This window comes from Arachis duranensis, chromosome 9 (genome assembly GCF_000817695.3).
Source record: "Arachis duranensis cultivar V14167 chromosome 9, aradu.V14167.gnm2.J7QH, whole genome shotgun sequence".
In the NCBI taxonomy this organism is placed as follows: Eukaryota; Viridiplantae; Streptophyta; class Magnoliopsida; order Fabales; family Fabaceae; genus Arachis; species Arachis duranensis.
The window spans coordinates 115,579,670-115,594,876 of record NC_029780.3 but is presented as its reverse complement, the minus strand read 5'-3'; the positions used below and the strand labels follow the sequence as shown (position 1 = coordinate 115,594,876).

General features: G+C 33.7%; 2 protein-coding genes across 2 annotated transcripts; both read left to right on the top strand.

Moving 5' to 3' along the window:
- Positions 1–8,055: 8,055 nt before the first annotated feature.
- LOC107467619 (AP2/ERF and B3 domain-containing transcription factor At1g50680-like) lies at positions 8,056–9,045 on the top strand. The gene has a single exon (XM_016086755.1). The coding sequence runs from the start codon at positions 8,056–8,058 to the stop codon at positions 9,043–9,045; it is 990 nt and encodes a 329-aa protein (XP_015942241.1).
- Positions 9,046–12,155: 3,110 nt separating this feature from the next.
- On the top strand, positions 12,156–14,720 carry LOC107467711 (non-structural maintenance of chromosomes element 4 homolog A). The gene is made up of 7 exons (XM_016086878.3): positions 12,156–12,490; positions 12,583–12,663; positions 12,812–13,052; positions 13,146–13,239; positions 13,545–13,761; positions 13,860–13,951; positions 14,292–14,720. Exons 1-7 carry the CDS (start codon positions 12,304–12,306, stop codon positions 14,550–14,552), a joined length of 1,173 nt encoding a protein of 390 aa, XP_015942364.1. The 5' UTR covers positions 12,156–12,303; the 3' UTR covers positions 14,553–14,720.
- The last annotated feature ends 487 nt before the right edge of the window (positions 14,721–15,207 follow it).

Sequence of the window (15,207 nt, the reverse complement as noted above, 5' to 3'; positions counted from 1 at the left end):
GGGAGTGGCGCAGGAATAATGCCTTTCGCAAAAACAAGCCCACGCATACGCGTACCCCACGCGTGCGCGTCATTGGTGATTTTGGCACTCCACGCGTGCGCGTCATTGACGCGAACGCGTGATCTAGAAAAACGGCGTAAATATGTGTTTGGACAGAGACTTGTGCTGGTTTGGCGCTGAAAGTGTGCTAGACGCACAAAATTGACCACGCATACGCGTCCCTGACGCGTGCGCGTCATTTGACCAAACGGCCATCCACGCGTGCGCGTGCATGATGCGAACGCGTCGTATGCCAATATTGGTTCCCTAGTCACGCGAACAGAGAGTTGTGCGTGCGCGCGGCTGGTTTCGCGCGAATCGCACAAAACCCAGGGCACGCGTACGCGTGCCTGACGCTTACGCATCCTTAAGAAAATTTCGCGACCCACGCATACGCGTCGCCTGTGCCGCACAATTACACTAGTTTGCCGCCCAGTTTTAATTTTCTTTTCCCCTCTCCCAATCCTAATTCTCTCATGTTCTTTTATCATAATATTTGTCTCTTTTTATTTTTCAGATTTTCTTTGCTTGAGGACAAGCAAACATTTAAGTTTGGTGTTGACACTTCACTTAAAGCTTTTCTGTTTATTCCTATGGCACCAAAAGGGAGGCGAATCATCTTCACAGAGGAGCACAACCTGAAGAATAAAGCGACCGCTATGATAACTAAGGTGGTTGAGTTCCTTTCATATTTTTTATTCCTCCTCTCTTTTTCTATATTATGTTCCTATTTTCTGCTATTTTGCGTTGTTTGTTGCATGATCCTTTATTAGTGAGAAATCCTAGGTCTAGTTTAGTTTTTCCTTAGTTGCTTTAATTCTGAAAAAAATGTCTCATGTATTACTCACTGAGCTTGAATTCAAATAAAAAATACAGAAGTGATGTATTGCATGAGAAATTGAGTTAATTTTAAAAGTAGTTTTATTTACTTAAATGTGGTGGTATTTTCTGTAATTCTGAATGCATGACATGAATAGTGCATATTTTTTATAGTGAAGTTTACGAATGTTAAAATTGTTGGCTCTTGAAAGAATGATGAAAGAAAAGAAATATTATTGATAATCTGAAAAATCATAAAATTGATTCTTGAAGCAAGAAAAAGCAGTGAAAAACACAAAGCTTGCCGAAAAAAAAAAAGCAAGCAGAAAAAGCCAATAACCCTTTAAACTAAAAGGCAAAGGGTAACAAGGATCCAAGGCTTTGAGCACTAATGGATAGGAGGGCCCAAAGGAATAAAATCCTGGCCTAAGCGGCTAAATCAAGCTGTCCCTAGCCATGTGCTTGTGACGTGAACGTGTCAAGTGAAAATCTTGAGACTGAGCGGTTAAAGTCGTGATGCAAAGTAAAAAGAGTATGCTAAAGAACTCTGGACACCTCTAACTGGGGACTCTAGCAAAGCTGAGTCACAATCTGAAAAGGTTCACCCAGTTATGTGTTTGTGACATTTATGTATCCGGTGGTAATACTAGAAAACAAAATGTTTAGGGTCACGGCCAAGACTCATAAAGTAGCTGTGTTCAATAATCAACATACTAAACTAGGAGAATCAACAACACTATTTGAATTCTGAGTTCCTATAGATGCCAATCATTCTGAACTTCAAAGGATAAAGTGAAATGCCAAAACTATTCAGGATTGCAGTTGTAAACCTCACTATAAGAAGAGACATAGGCTTAATCGAACTCTCATTCTCATGCAAATTCACATCCTAAGCTTATATTAGTTTTGGTTGCTTGAGGACAAGCAACAGTTTAAGTTTGGTGTTGTGATGCGTGAGCATCTTTCCTATCTTTTCCTAGTGAATTTGCATCTAATTTGTGGAGTTTAATAAATAATTAATTATCTTTTAGCCAATATGGATGCTACTTTGAGTCTTTTGCAATTTTATTTATTTTAGGTAGCATTCGGCTGGATATGATGGAGTTTCTGCAGCACAAGAACAAAAGAAGATGGCAGCGAGTTGCGACGCGTACGCGTGCCTGACGCATGCGCGTGATTTGGAGATATCTATGGCGACGCGTGCGCGTGACTGACTCGTACGCGTGATTTGAAGATTTGCTCCGCAGAAAAGACCATCGACGCATACGCGTGACTGACGCGTACGCGTGACATGCGCCACGTGCAAAAAACGCAGAAAACATTGGGGGTGATTTCTGGGCCCCATTTTAGCACCCAAGTTAGACGCGGATCCAGTGAAGTCAAGTGGTCCCCACGTTACAAGACACAGAGTAGTTAGTTAATTCTTATTTAAATTCAAATTCGATTTTAAAATAGGAAAAGATATTATCTTAATTTTAAATATTAGATTTTAAATTAATTAGGATTAGTTATAAAAAGGGGAGACTTCTCTTCTATTAGGTAGATTCCATTAGGAAATTCTATACAAATTTACATTCCGCATTCCGTGAGCAACTAATCCTCCATTATTAAGGTTAGGAGCTCTGTCTATTTGTACGGATTTATCCGTTTGATCTTTTTAATTTAATCCATGTTTAGATTTATATTTCAATAATTGTTTTCGCTCTTTATTTTATGAATATGGGTGGAACAGAAGTATGACCCATGTTCTAATTGAGTTCTTGTAAAACTTGAAAAAGTTCTTTACTTGAACACCAATTTGAAAACATGTTATACTGAATTTCTAATTATTTGTATTTAACGAGATACGTGACATATAATCTCCTTATTTTTGGATAATTAGGATTCTTTTGGCATATAAACTAGAAATTGATCATCACCCTCAAATTGGAATTAATTGACTAAGGAATTGGCAGTTAATGAATTTTAGAAGAGACTAGGAATGTCTAAGGAATTAGGGTCTAGTCACATATAGTTTGCCATAAAATTAAATCTTGCATGATTAAAATAGTTAGTAAGAAAAATAAATCCGGAAAAATAGATAATTCTGAAACCTTAACTGCTTTCTCAATTATTTTATTTCCAACTCATTGCTGCTTGCTTTCTGAAATTTTTAAAGTACTGTTTAATGCTCTTTGAATATCTCAAAACCATTTTCTACTTGCCTAACTAATCCTATCAAATGCTATTGTTGCTTGATCCATCAATCCTCGTGGGATCGACCCTTACTCACGTAAGATATTACTTGGTAGGACCCGGTGTACTTGCCGGTAAGTTAGTGGGTTACAAATACTGCACCATCGGTAAACTGCCGCTAAATCCGATAGTATTCAACATTTTTCTCGTAGTATTTTTTTAGCAAAAACAACGAAAATTGGGGTAACTCTCACAACTAGGTTCCCACATGGCTTCACATACCTATATCCTATATGTTAATGTTGCAAGTATAAGGAGTGTATGAAGTTAGTCTCTCATCAAAGAAAGTAAGGAAGAGTGAGAAATTTATAAGATGAGAGACCCGTTAACTTACTACCTTAAGGTTTTGAGTTGGATGTGATCTCTTCTCATCTTATGTTATTTCACTTGATTCCTCTCTGAAATCCTCCGATGGTCGAGAACTCCCCAACGGCCCAACAAGTGATATCAGAGCCGACGATTAATCGGTCTGGTTTAAGGAGTATTCAAGGTGAAACATCGAAAGTCTTTTCGGCAAAGGTGTGGTCCGGACGATGTGTCCCGCGGTGTGGTTGCGGCGGTGTGATAGACGAATACTCGTGGTGGAGGAGCTAGAAAGAGGAGGAGTTGATACTTGATGTGGAGGCTCACACTTGAGGGAGAGATTGTTACTGTTGCAAGTGTGAGGAGTATATGAAGTTAGTCCCACATAAAAAAAATAAGGAAGAGTGAGAAGTTTATAAGATGAGAGACCCATTAACTTACTACTCTAAGGTTTTGAGATGGACGTGGTGTCTTCTCATCTTATATTATCTCACTTGATTCCTTCCCAAAATTTTTCCGGTGATGTCTCATATGTATATTTCAAAGCCAACAATTGTTTGATAAAAAATATATTGTTATTCCCAGTTTTCCGAACATACCAAAAACTGGTTGATGAAAATTCTTGCTATAAAGCAAATCTTCCATTTTTGACTTCCACAAATTATAATTAGGACCATTAAGAATGATAATCCCACTAGTATTAGTATTAGCTTCCATTGTTCATAGAATCACAAGCTCAGAAAAATACCAACAAGCTCTGATGTCAGTAATCTCTAAAGATCTTACCAAGAGCAGTGTTTTGAATGAAGAAATGAGAAGAAAGTCACAAGGTACATCGACTACACATTTAGATATTCTTGTTTCTGAGTCTAGGGGGAGAAACAAAAGACGAGGTCCTAAAAGTAGAAATCAAAGTAGAAGCAAGTCTCGAAGAAAGTATAAAAATATTGAGTGTCATCATTGTAGTCAAAAGTGACATGTGAAGAAATTTTGTTGGCAGTTAAAGAAGGAGAAAGCCAAGGCAAGTAAAGACAATAGTACAAATAAAGATGGTGGTAGCAATGAAGACAAGGTCAATGTAACTCATGATGATTTTCTTCTTGTTGAGGAGTTGCCTTCTTGATAATAGCACGCGTTGGGTGATTGATAGTGATGCTTCTATTCATGTTATATCTAGGAGGGATCTGTTTACGTCTTATACTCCTGGTCATTTTGGTGATGTAAAAATGACTCATCAAAGTATTGCACAATGTGTCGGTGTTGGACAAGTTTGCTTAGAAACCTCTAACGGTATCAAGTTGACTTTGAAGCATGTGAAGCATGTTTCAGATATTCGATTGAACTTACTTTATGTTGGTAAGTTGTGTAATGAAGACTTGGATAGCTCATTCTCTCGTGATAATTAGAAGCTCACCAAGAGTTCCATGGTTGTTGCTAGAGGTACACGACACTCTACTCTTTATTTAACTCAAGCAAAGATTGTGAAAGATGTTAATGCTGCTGAGTTTGTTAATGAAACTGATTTATGGCATAAGAGATTATGCCATATGAGTGAGAAAGGCATGAATATGTTATCCAAGAGTAATCTTTTATCTGGTTGTAAGGTTGCTTTGCAAAAGTAAACTATTGCTTTGCTAGAAAATAAAACAGCATTTCTTTCAAGAGCCATCCACCTTCAAGGAAGCCGGAGATACTTGACTTGGTACATTTTGATGTATGTGGGCCGATGAATACAAGAACACTTTGAGGATCTATTTATTTTGTAACTTTTATTGATGATCATTCTAAGAAATTATGGGTTTACACTTTGAAGACCAAAGATCAAGTTTTGAATGTATTCAAATAATTTCAAGCTTCTGTTGAAAGAGAAACTGAGAAGAAGTTGAAATGCATTCGTACTGATAATGGTGGTGAGTACTCAGGTCCATTTGATGCTTATTGTAAAGAACATGGTATAAGACATCAAAAGACTCCTCAGTTGAATGGCTTGACTGAAAGAATGAACAAAATATTGGTTGAAAGAGTTAGGTGCTTATTGTCACAATCTGGATTGGCAAAATCCTTTTGGGGTGAAGCTTTGAGCACTGTTGTTTATGTCTTGAACCGGACATCATGTGTTCCTTGCAATTTGAAGTGCCAGAAAATGTATGGTAAGGTAAAGATGTTTCTTATGATCATTTAAGAGTCTTTGGATGTAAAGCTTTTGTTCATATTTCCAAATATGAGAGATCCAAATTTGATGTAAAGACTAGGCAGTGTATTTTTATTGGCTATGGCATAGATGAGTTTGGTTATAGGTTTTATGATCCTGTTAGCAAGAAGGTGATTCGGAGTAGAGATGTTGTCTTTGTTGAAGACCAAACATTGAAGGATGTTGATAATGCGGAGAAACCAATTGTTCAACCTAGTGATGATTTTTCTGACTTGGATATTACTCCCCCTATGCCTATGGTGGAAGATGGTAGAGTTGAAGCTCAAAATAATGAACATGATACAAGTGGTGTCAGAGCCAATGGTTAATCGGTCCGGTTTAAAGAGTATTTAAGGTAAAGTATCGAAAGTCTTCCCGGCAAAGGTGGTCCGGGTGGCGTGTCCCGCGGTGTGGTTGCGACGGTGTGATGGACGAATACTCGTGGTGGAGGAGTTAGAAAGAGAGGGAGTTGATGTTTGATGTGGAAGCTCACACTTGAGGAGGATATTATTGTTAATGTTGCAAGTGTGAGGAGTGTATGAAGTTAGTCCCACATCAAATAAAGCAAAGAAGAGTGAGAAGTTTATAAGATGAGAGACCCATTAACTTATTACCTTAAGATTTTGAGTTGGATGTGGTGTCTTCTCATTTTATATTATCTCACTTATTCCTCCCTCAATAAGAATGATAATGTAACCAAGTGAAGAAATGAATATGATAATTCTTTAAATTATTTTTCTTTTTTTTTCTAAACCCTGTGTACCAACATAACACCAAGAACAAATTAAAGCATAAGTATAAAGAAGATGATAAAAAAATATACTAATTCAGTATATCTGGATACAATGTCTTTATTCACGTCTCATCTGTCAAATACAATTCTGTGTTTTTATATCCTTGTTTCAATGTCCCGCCTTTATAAACAAATACAGTCGTAGTTATTACTTAGATTTTGGTAGAATTCAAACTCTTATTTGTTTTTCATTGGATTATGTTTGCATCAAAATTAACATTTACTTTTAGATGCTGATATAATATTTATGGACGTGATCTCAAAACTTTGAAATATTTATGCATGATAAAATCGAAGTGGGGACATTGGGCTTTCTCTTTCAACCTGAAAATGGATCCAATTTACTTATATAGTCCTCTTCAAGCTTTTATTTTTCTTATCGACCAAAAAAAAAAAGCTTTTATTTTTCTTGGATTATTTGATAGCCTCTCTTCAATATCACATTTGAATTGGGGGTCACATGAATGTAACTGAATATTCATTCACTTGAGCCATGAACTTAGCTCCAATGAGGCCAGGGTCACACATAAAGAATGGTATATCTATCCAGCTGTAAGCTGTGCAAGGAACGAAATAAGGCCTTCAATGAGTTCAATCTACTATTAGTTTTACCCAAATCTCGATCAAGTGCACTTATTGTAAAGCAAAGATTATTAAAAGTATTCTAATAACTGAGGTCACCAATTTTATGAAAGAGTCTATATTCCAATGTTTGTTTACATGCAAGCTAATTGCTTAAATAATTGAAGTAATTTTCTAATTCCAATTAAAAATAAATTATTATTTTTATTTATAAAAGTTTAAAATGTTGATAAATTTATCTAAAAACAATATATGCATTTTGAATTGGGTATTTTAGAAAACTAATCCTTATAATGTTATTAACTTTAAAGTTGACTGCACCTGAATTTTTACCTAATGTAAAATACATATATAGATTATATTTTACATTGTTTAATATTCTCATTGTTTGCTAATGAATGTAACACATGTTTAATTTAACTAATTAATGTAACACATGTTTCATTTAGCCATATATTCAGGTAATTATAATACTGTTTTAATTTACACAATTTTAATTTTTTGTGACGGGGAGGAATATTCAACCAAAAAGATAGTAAAATTTACTTTTCCAATCACATTATGATAACAGAAAAGAAACTAAGCTACTAAAAAACAAATATAATTAGCTTTGAGATAATGAATACATTTCTGTTATCCTAAACTAAGAAAATTAAAGACTACATAGATTTGTTCCACCCAAGTTAACTTAAAAACACATTATTTGAAGTTTAACTTGAAGTAGTTCAATAATTAGGTTCATCCTTGAACTCTAAGTTGTTATGTGATTAGTTACCCAAAATTAGGCACAACAAATAAACATCACAAATAGGCATAAACCTCATCAACAAATCAATCATCACATCCCTTTTCTGTTAACTTTTTCTATTTATCATATCATATTATTAGTTGTCCCATCCTCTTGTCCATTGTTGTCATACTGAATTTCAGTTCAATAACTCGAAATTCATCAAGACAGTAGAAGAAAAATAATATATTATCCTAGTTATCATCAAGAGTGATGATCATAATTCATCAAGAACAACATAGAATGATGATGCCAAATAATAACTCTGAAACGTGTTCATCGCCTTCTAATAACAATAAAGAAATAATGGGGAAACGTTTGAGGTACGAAGAGAACGCAGGGTTTCAGAAGTTCAAAGGCGTTGTTCCTCAGCAAAACGGGCATTGGGGAGCACAAATATACGCAAACCACCAGAGAATATGGCTGGGAACATTCAAGACGGAAAGAGAAGCCGCCATGGCTTACGACAGCGCCACCATCAAGCTAAGAAGCGGCGAAAGCCACAGAAACTTCCCGTGGAACGATCAAACCGTTCAGGAGCCTTATTTCCAGAGCTATTACAGCACGGAAACTGTTCTTACAATGATCAGAGACGGTACATATCCCTCCAAATTTACATCATTTCTTCAAAATCAAAGCCATAAAGAAGAAGCCACAGGAACAATTTATTCCCATAATACGCGCATCAAGATTCGAGGAGGAGAACAGTTTTCTTGCACGCAACTCTTTCAGAAAGAATTAACGCCCAGCGACGTTGGGAAACTGAACAGGCTTGTTATTCCAAAGAAACATGCAGTTACGTATTTGCCCTTTGTTGATGGAAATAACAATAATGCAATGGAAGCAGGGGAATTCGGCGGCGGTGGCGGCGGCGTTGATGTGGAGGTTATGTTTTACGATAAGTTGATGAGATCGTGGAAATTCAGGTACTGCTATTGGAAGAGTAGCCAGAGTTATGTGTTCACGAGAGGGTGGAACCGTTTCGTGAAGGACAAGAAACTCAAGGCTAAAGACGTCATTGCATTTTACATGTGCGAGCCTGTGAATAATGAAGTTCATCAGCACCGTCTGTTTGGGTTGATCGATGTGATTTATAATAATACGGAAAATGTTGAAGCCACAAAACGAGAGGTAATTGGGAAGAGTACTACTAGGTTAGCTTGCAGTGAAGTAGTTGTAGAAGATATGGAAGAAGAAGATGAAGACAGAGAAGAAGAAGAAGAACATAAAGTTGATGGAATGGATTTGAATCCACCACACAAAGGTGTGAAGCTATTTGGCGTATCTATCAACTGAAATAATTAGTGTTAATTCAAATGTTAAAAATATATATATATATATATTAATTACCTATCATGTATATATACAATACTGCTGAAGAGGATGTGCATCTCCAATGAGAATTGCTTCTTGAATCCAATCTTACTCTTTAGAAAAGCAACCAAAGAAAGCAGCCGGTTAGTTGGAGATGCTATAGCTCTTACCAATGTAAAATATTAATTATTTTTATCGGTTTTAGAAAGATAAATCTGCTTTTACTTTTAGTGATTTTTGGAGGTTATTTAATTTATTATGGTAGAAACTCAAATACATTTTATTTCATATTAATTAAATAATAATTTAGTCAAATTTATAAGTCATTTAATAATTTATAACTATCAATTTCATACAAAAATAATTAAACGTAAATTTTCACCTTTTATCAAAGAAAAGTATGCTTTTAGTCCAAAAAATTAATACATTTATATTTATATATCTATTAATAACTTCGTTATAAAAAACCAAGTTGAATTGGTTTAGTAGTTAATTCATTAGTCTATTTAAATAAGTGTTAGGAGTACAAATTTTATCTTGTGCATGCAGCAACTTATTGGCCAATAATAAAATTTTAAATAAAACTGAGTACTACACTGGATTAATCTTTAACTTACCGAGTTAGAAAATATTATGGAAATCGAAAAAAAAAAACCCTCATTATTAGAGGCTTCTTCTTAGAGTTCTTTTTATCCCATTTAGTATATTTTGAAATGTTATTTTGGTAGAAATAAAATAAATAATTTTTTTGAGAGTCTCTTAAACAATTTTGCGCATCAGCATATATTAAGAAATAAAATAACAAAAAAAAATTTGTACAGACATCAAAATATAAATTTAACTATGATAACTTTACCTGAAACTTAGAATAAATTTGTTTTCAGCATTTTTTAAGAAACAATTGAAATGAGCCCTTATAATGTGAGCTTGGCATTTTTGAAGTTTTAATATTCTTAACAACTAATATAATGGTTTTCTTTCTTTGGTCTCCAACTAATAGACAAATAGTAGCTTTTATTTTTTTGGGTTAGGAGAGTCAGGGACGGATTTACATAATAGTAGCTTGTGGGGTAAGTGTCCAATTGAGTTTTATAAAATTTTTAAATAGTATATAGTATTAAATTTCAGTTACTTTCATTATATAAATAATTTTGACCCCATTTTTTATAATTTAATGTTATTAAAAGATATTTAATTAAATTTAATTTTATAAATATATAAAATTTAATTTTAATTATTTAATAAAAAAGTAATTAAATAAATTAAAAGTTTATTTTTATCTTTTTGTAATTTTTATTTTATTAAATTATATTACATTTGTTTTGTAATTATACTCTTGGGTAATATTTTTATTTCTTGATTAATGGTTATTGTATAATAAAATTTTATTAGTATATTTTTCTATGATTGGTTTGCTGAGTTTTTATATTCATATTATACTTTTAATTTTTTGTGAAATTATAAAAATTAAGGTAAATAATTTTTTCCTAATATTTAGGTTTTTTAATGTTTAATTTTATTTAATTTTTTTCTAACATTTTTTATTCATTCAATTTTATTCTTAACATTTTTAATTTATACCAAAACTATTCCTATAAGTTTTCAATTTATTCCTAACATTTTATATAAGTTGACATTTAGGGATAATTTTGACATAAATCGAAAATATTAGAAACAAAATTGAATGCAACTAAATGTTAAATGTATTTTTAAAAAAATTGCAAATATTAAAATCAAAAAATACACTTTACCCTAAAAATTATTATTTTTATTATGTATGATTTGTTCCCACTAACAAACTTTTTTAAATTCCTCATTGAGAAAAGTAATATACTAATATATATTTTCGAGGAGAAAAAATTTTAAACGGTTCCTGATAATTATTTTAAAAGATAACGAGGTCTTTAAAAAATATATTTTTTATTTTTGATATTTATTTTTATGAGACTAATTAGTCCATCTGCCAATATTTTTTTATATTAACAAAATTACATGGCATGTTAAACTGTTAATTTATCCATTAAAAGCTAACTAAAATTGATACATTCTTTTTTGTTGAAAATATTCCTTTTTTGGGGGATAATTATCATGACTTTTAAAATTTTTTATTATTTTATTAAATATATTTAAAACTGAAAAATATTAGTGATTTTAAATTATTTTTACTTATAAAAATTAAATAAAAAAATATTAGTGATTAACCTATTACATAAATATGTTCAGAAGAGAGATCATTGATGAGAGACTAATCAGTCTCACAGAATTAAATATAAAAATTAAAAAGAGTATTTTTTATTGGAGATCTTATGATCTTGGAAAAAATTATCAGAAAAGAGATGAATATTTACCTATTTTTCGAAGATTGAGAGAACAATATAGTAAAATAATAAGGTTAACTACAAAAAATGTCCCCGAATTATTTAGACGCTGACAAAAATATACTCGAATTTTATTATCAACCAAAATGCTTTCAAATAATTTGAAAAACACACTAAAAATGCTCAACAGTAAAATTTGACACGTACTTAATCATCAAAAGAAAAATGAGTAATCCTACACCATTAGATGTCATCTCATATTATTAAAAACACTGATGATGGCTAGTTGATGGTTATACATCACAAATCTTTGGTCCTCTAGCACTCCTCTTTTAAAAAATACATTAGAAATTGAATTTTGATACCATTTTTTTGCAAATATGATTAAAAAATTATGATATTATTATCCTTAAAGGTTAGTAATTTTTTAATAAATATATATTTACTGTTAAATATGTTTATTATATTTTTAAATTTATTAAAAATCTTTTAAAAATATTTTTGTTGACAAATAAAATTTGAGTATATTTTATCTGCATTTAAATAATTCAAGAGGGGTTTTAGTGGTTAACCCAAAATAATATATGATACGGGCCTTGGTCTTGGGGAAGAATATTTTCCTGAAAAGGCCAAAGCCCAAAGTTATGAGGCGTGTGGCGTAAGTTTTGGAGGTAAAAAGGTAAAATAGGTGGGGAAGTGGGAAGGGTTTGGTAAGGGAGGGTTATAAAATTTCACACAAGCGGGAAAATTTTCCCCTCATTATTTATTTTCGTTTCTTATTAGTTTGAAACACCAAGTGCACTGATTTTCGCTTTCCCTTATTTGAATTTCTTTTCTCGTCGCTTCAAAACCCAAACCCCTCTCTTCTAAGGCGCAAGCGCAGCAATTCCGTCTCAAATTAGGGTTCTTCAATTGTTCGACGATGGGTGGAAAACGAGTCGCCAATAAGCGGCAACGCGACGCCGCCGACGACCAGCTTCGCACTGTCAAGAGAGAACGCGTCGCCGCTGCTGAGGCCGCCGACGAAGCTGAGTCCCCTAAGAAACAAGATCCGGCTAGTCGCCGGTTCATACGCTCCGAGTTTTTCAAACTCAAAACTCTCATTAACGGTAATTTTTTAATTATTATTCAAATTAACGGTAGCTTCTCTCCCTCTTTCTCTTTCTCCCTCTCAATGACACTCTCGTTTCAAATCTAACAGAGAAAAAGGACGATTTGATGAACACCGATTCCGACAAGTTCGATTCCATCTTGAATGAGTTCCACAAGCTCCACGATCAAGGTATTCTTCTTATCTTATTTATTTATTTGTGGTTGTGTTGCTTATTTAGCTGCATTCATTATCTGCCCCGAATATTGAAGATGATTTAGTTAGGGTTTGGTTAATAGTTGGTGACACTTGACACTGTATCTTCGATTTTGGCTTAAAGTCCAGAAGCCGAGAGAGCAGGTTGCAGATGCAGAAGCGCTGCTGGAGCTGACTAACAGTTTGGTGATGTCAGTGAGGTCTATGGTGAATGACAATGTTACCCCTGCTGAATTTGTTGGCTGTTTGATCAAGGAATATGGCCAACCATCCATCCAAGACCCGGAGTGCAACTCGATCGACTGGAAAAAACTTGGTCTTGCTGTGTCCCCCATTTTTATGAAGGTTCAGGGTTGTTGCACCATGTGAGTTTTGCTTTTGCAGGGCATCTTATATTTTTTATTCTTGTTTCTTTTTTTTTTTAGCTGATCTGTTTTGTGTTGTGTGTTTTCTAAAAGGCTTGGTCCAATGGAGAGGGAGTTGAAGCAACGCAAGATCGGAGTTCAGAGACAAAGAACAAAGCCAACATCTGAAAGGGCTAGACCTCAAGAGGTTGGCTGAGTTTTACTTCCTTGCTCCATTCCTTTTTTGTTTGATGTGTTGTGAATGTTTATGTGATAAGCATCTGAAATCCATTGTTAACGAATGCTCATTATGCTGATTGTTATATAGTTGGATTTTTTTATTTACTCGTCTTAGTACATATTTAGCTATAAAGGGGTGTGGCTTTGTCTTTATTGTTTACTTTGTGTTCCATAATGTGCATAAAAATTGAAAACGAATGTGGTGCTCAACTATGTTTCATAATCTTGCAAGTATTTTGGCACTGATTTCTAGTTATTGTTTGTTTGAAAAAGGTTGTTCAGGCCCAAGAAAAGGAAAGATCCGATACTGATCAAAACATGAAAGTAATGTTTGACATCTTGGCGAAAATGAGACGCGTTCAACTTGAATGTCTAATTCTGAACAGAACATCATTTGCTCAGACCGTGGAAAACTTGTTTAGCCTATCATTTTTAGTCAAAGATGGTCGGGCTCAGATCACTGTGGATGAAAACCGCATACACTACGTTTGTAAGACATGTTACCATAATATTCAACTAAATTTGTGCTCTCTTGTATTCCTGGGTCATCTGTACGACTGTACCTAAAATACTTGTTTTCTTTTCCAGCACCTAGGAATGCTCCCTCAGGTGATTCTCTGAAGGCTAAAGAAGCCACTTTCACTCATTTCATGTTCAGACTTGATTTCCAAGATTGGAAGGTATGAATTTGTCCCAGTACTTGTAAAGTTGCAATTCAATGTTATATATGATGCGATTTTTTGTCCACTTCTTTGTTTACAATTGCTAGTTTCTTTTTATTTAGCAATGCCTTACAACAAAGTTAATTGAATTTAAAGATGTGAGATACTAGATTGGGATCAAAGAAATGGTGCATAGCAAGATTTGTTACTTTATGGTACAGTAAATTAAACACCATAGTGTTCTAGACGGATTGGCAGTATGGTTCATGAAGGAATATCTCTGTTGTCATCTCAATGCTGTACATCATTTACATCAATATTCTTTTGTTAATTCTGGTTTTGTCAACATTATTTACAGTTAATGAAAGATATGGTGCCTGAGGGAAAGGAGTTAATGCCTCATAGGACTCAGTTTTGCACTGTTGTTGGTTCTCAACCACAGATGGGTTCTGATGATGGTTCCCCACGTCCTCTAACTGTCACACCTATCAGGAAATTTTCTCGGAACCGAGGGCTGGTTGTGCAGGAGGAAGGTGTGGTAGAGGAATCTCCTGAATGTGATGATGAAAAATCTTCCAGAGCAGCTGCCATCAGAAATTGTAAGCGTAAGCTTACATAAGCAGTAGCATGTTAGGGACTAGATCAACTTATGGTGTGTACATGAGTATGTTTTCTTTTGTGCAATAGATATGTTATTGCTAGCAACCTATCAGACTGGCTTTTGCAGTATATATATATGATGTAAATGTTCCTAAAAATACTAAAATACCTTCCGAATGATGCTTAATTTCTCTTGCCTCTTGTGGACGTGGCTTATATTTGTTAGGAGTAATATAGGTACTTGAGACGTGACTAATGTGTTAGATTAGACTTTGCAAACAGGAAGTTTTGAATTATCTTAATTCTATAAATTAAAATTGAGTTGGTGTTAAATAGTGCAAATTTACTTATTTAGCATTGTTTATGATAAATTGAATATTGTTCGAGTGATGTTAGTTGAAATCAATTTTGATATGTAATTACTAAAAGGGAATACATGTTGTATTATAATATAATTTTAATTTTAATCAGTATTATCTATAAATGGCCAAAATTGATAGTTAAAAAATTATTAGAACCTTCTTAGAAAGCGAAATAGCAAATGGGAAAATCGACCATAAGCTTGCATCTAAACCAGGCATTTAGTCAGTCTTAAATTAATTTAGTTTAAATAACTAAGCCATCGAAACCTAAGGGTTTGTATCATGGTAGTTTCAATTCAACACATTCCAGAG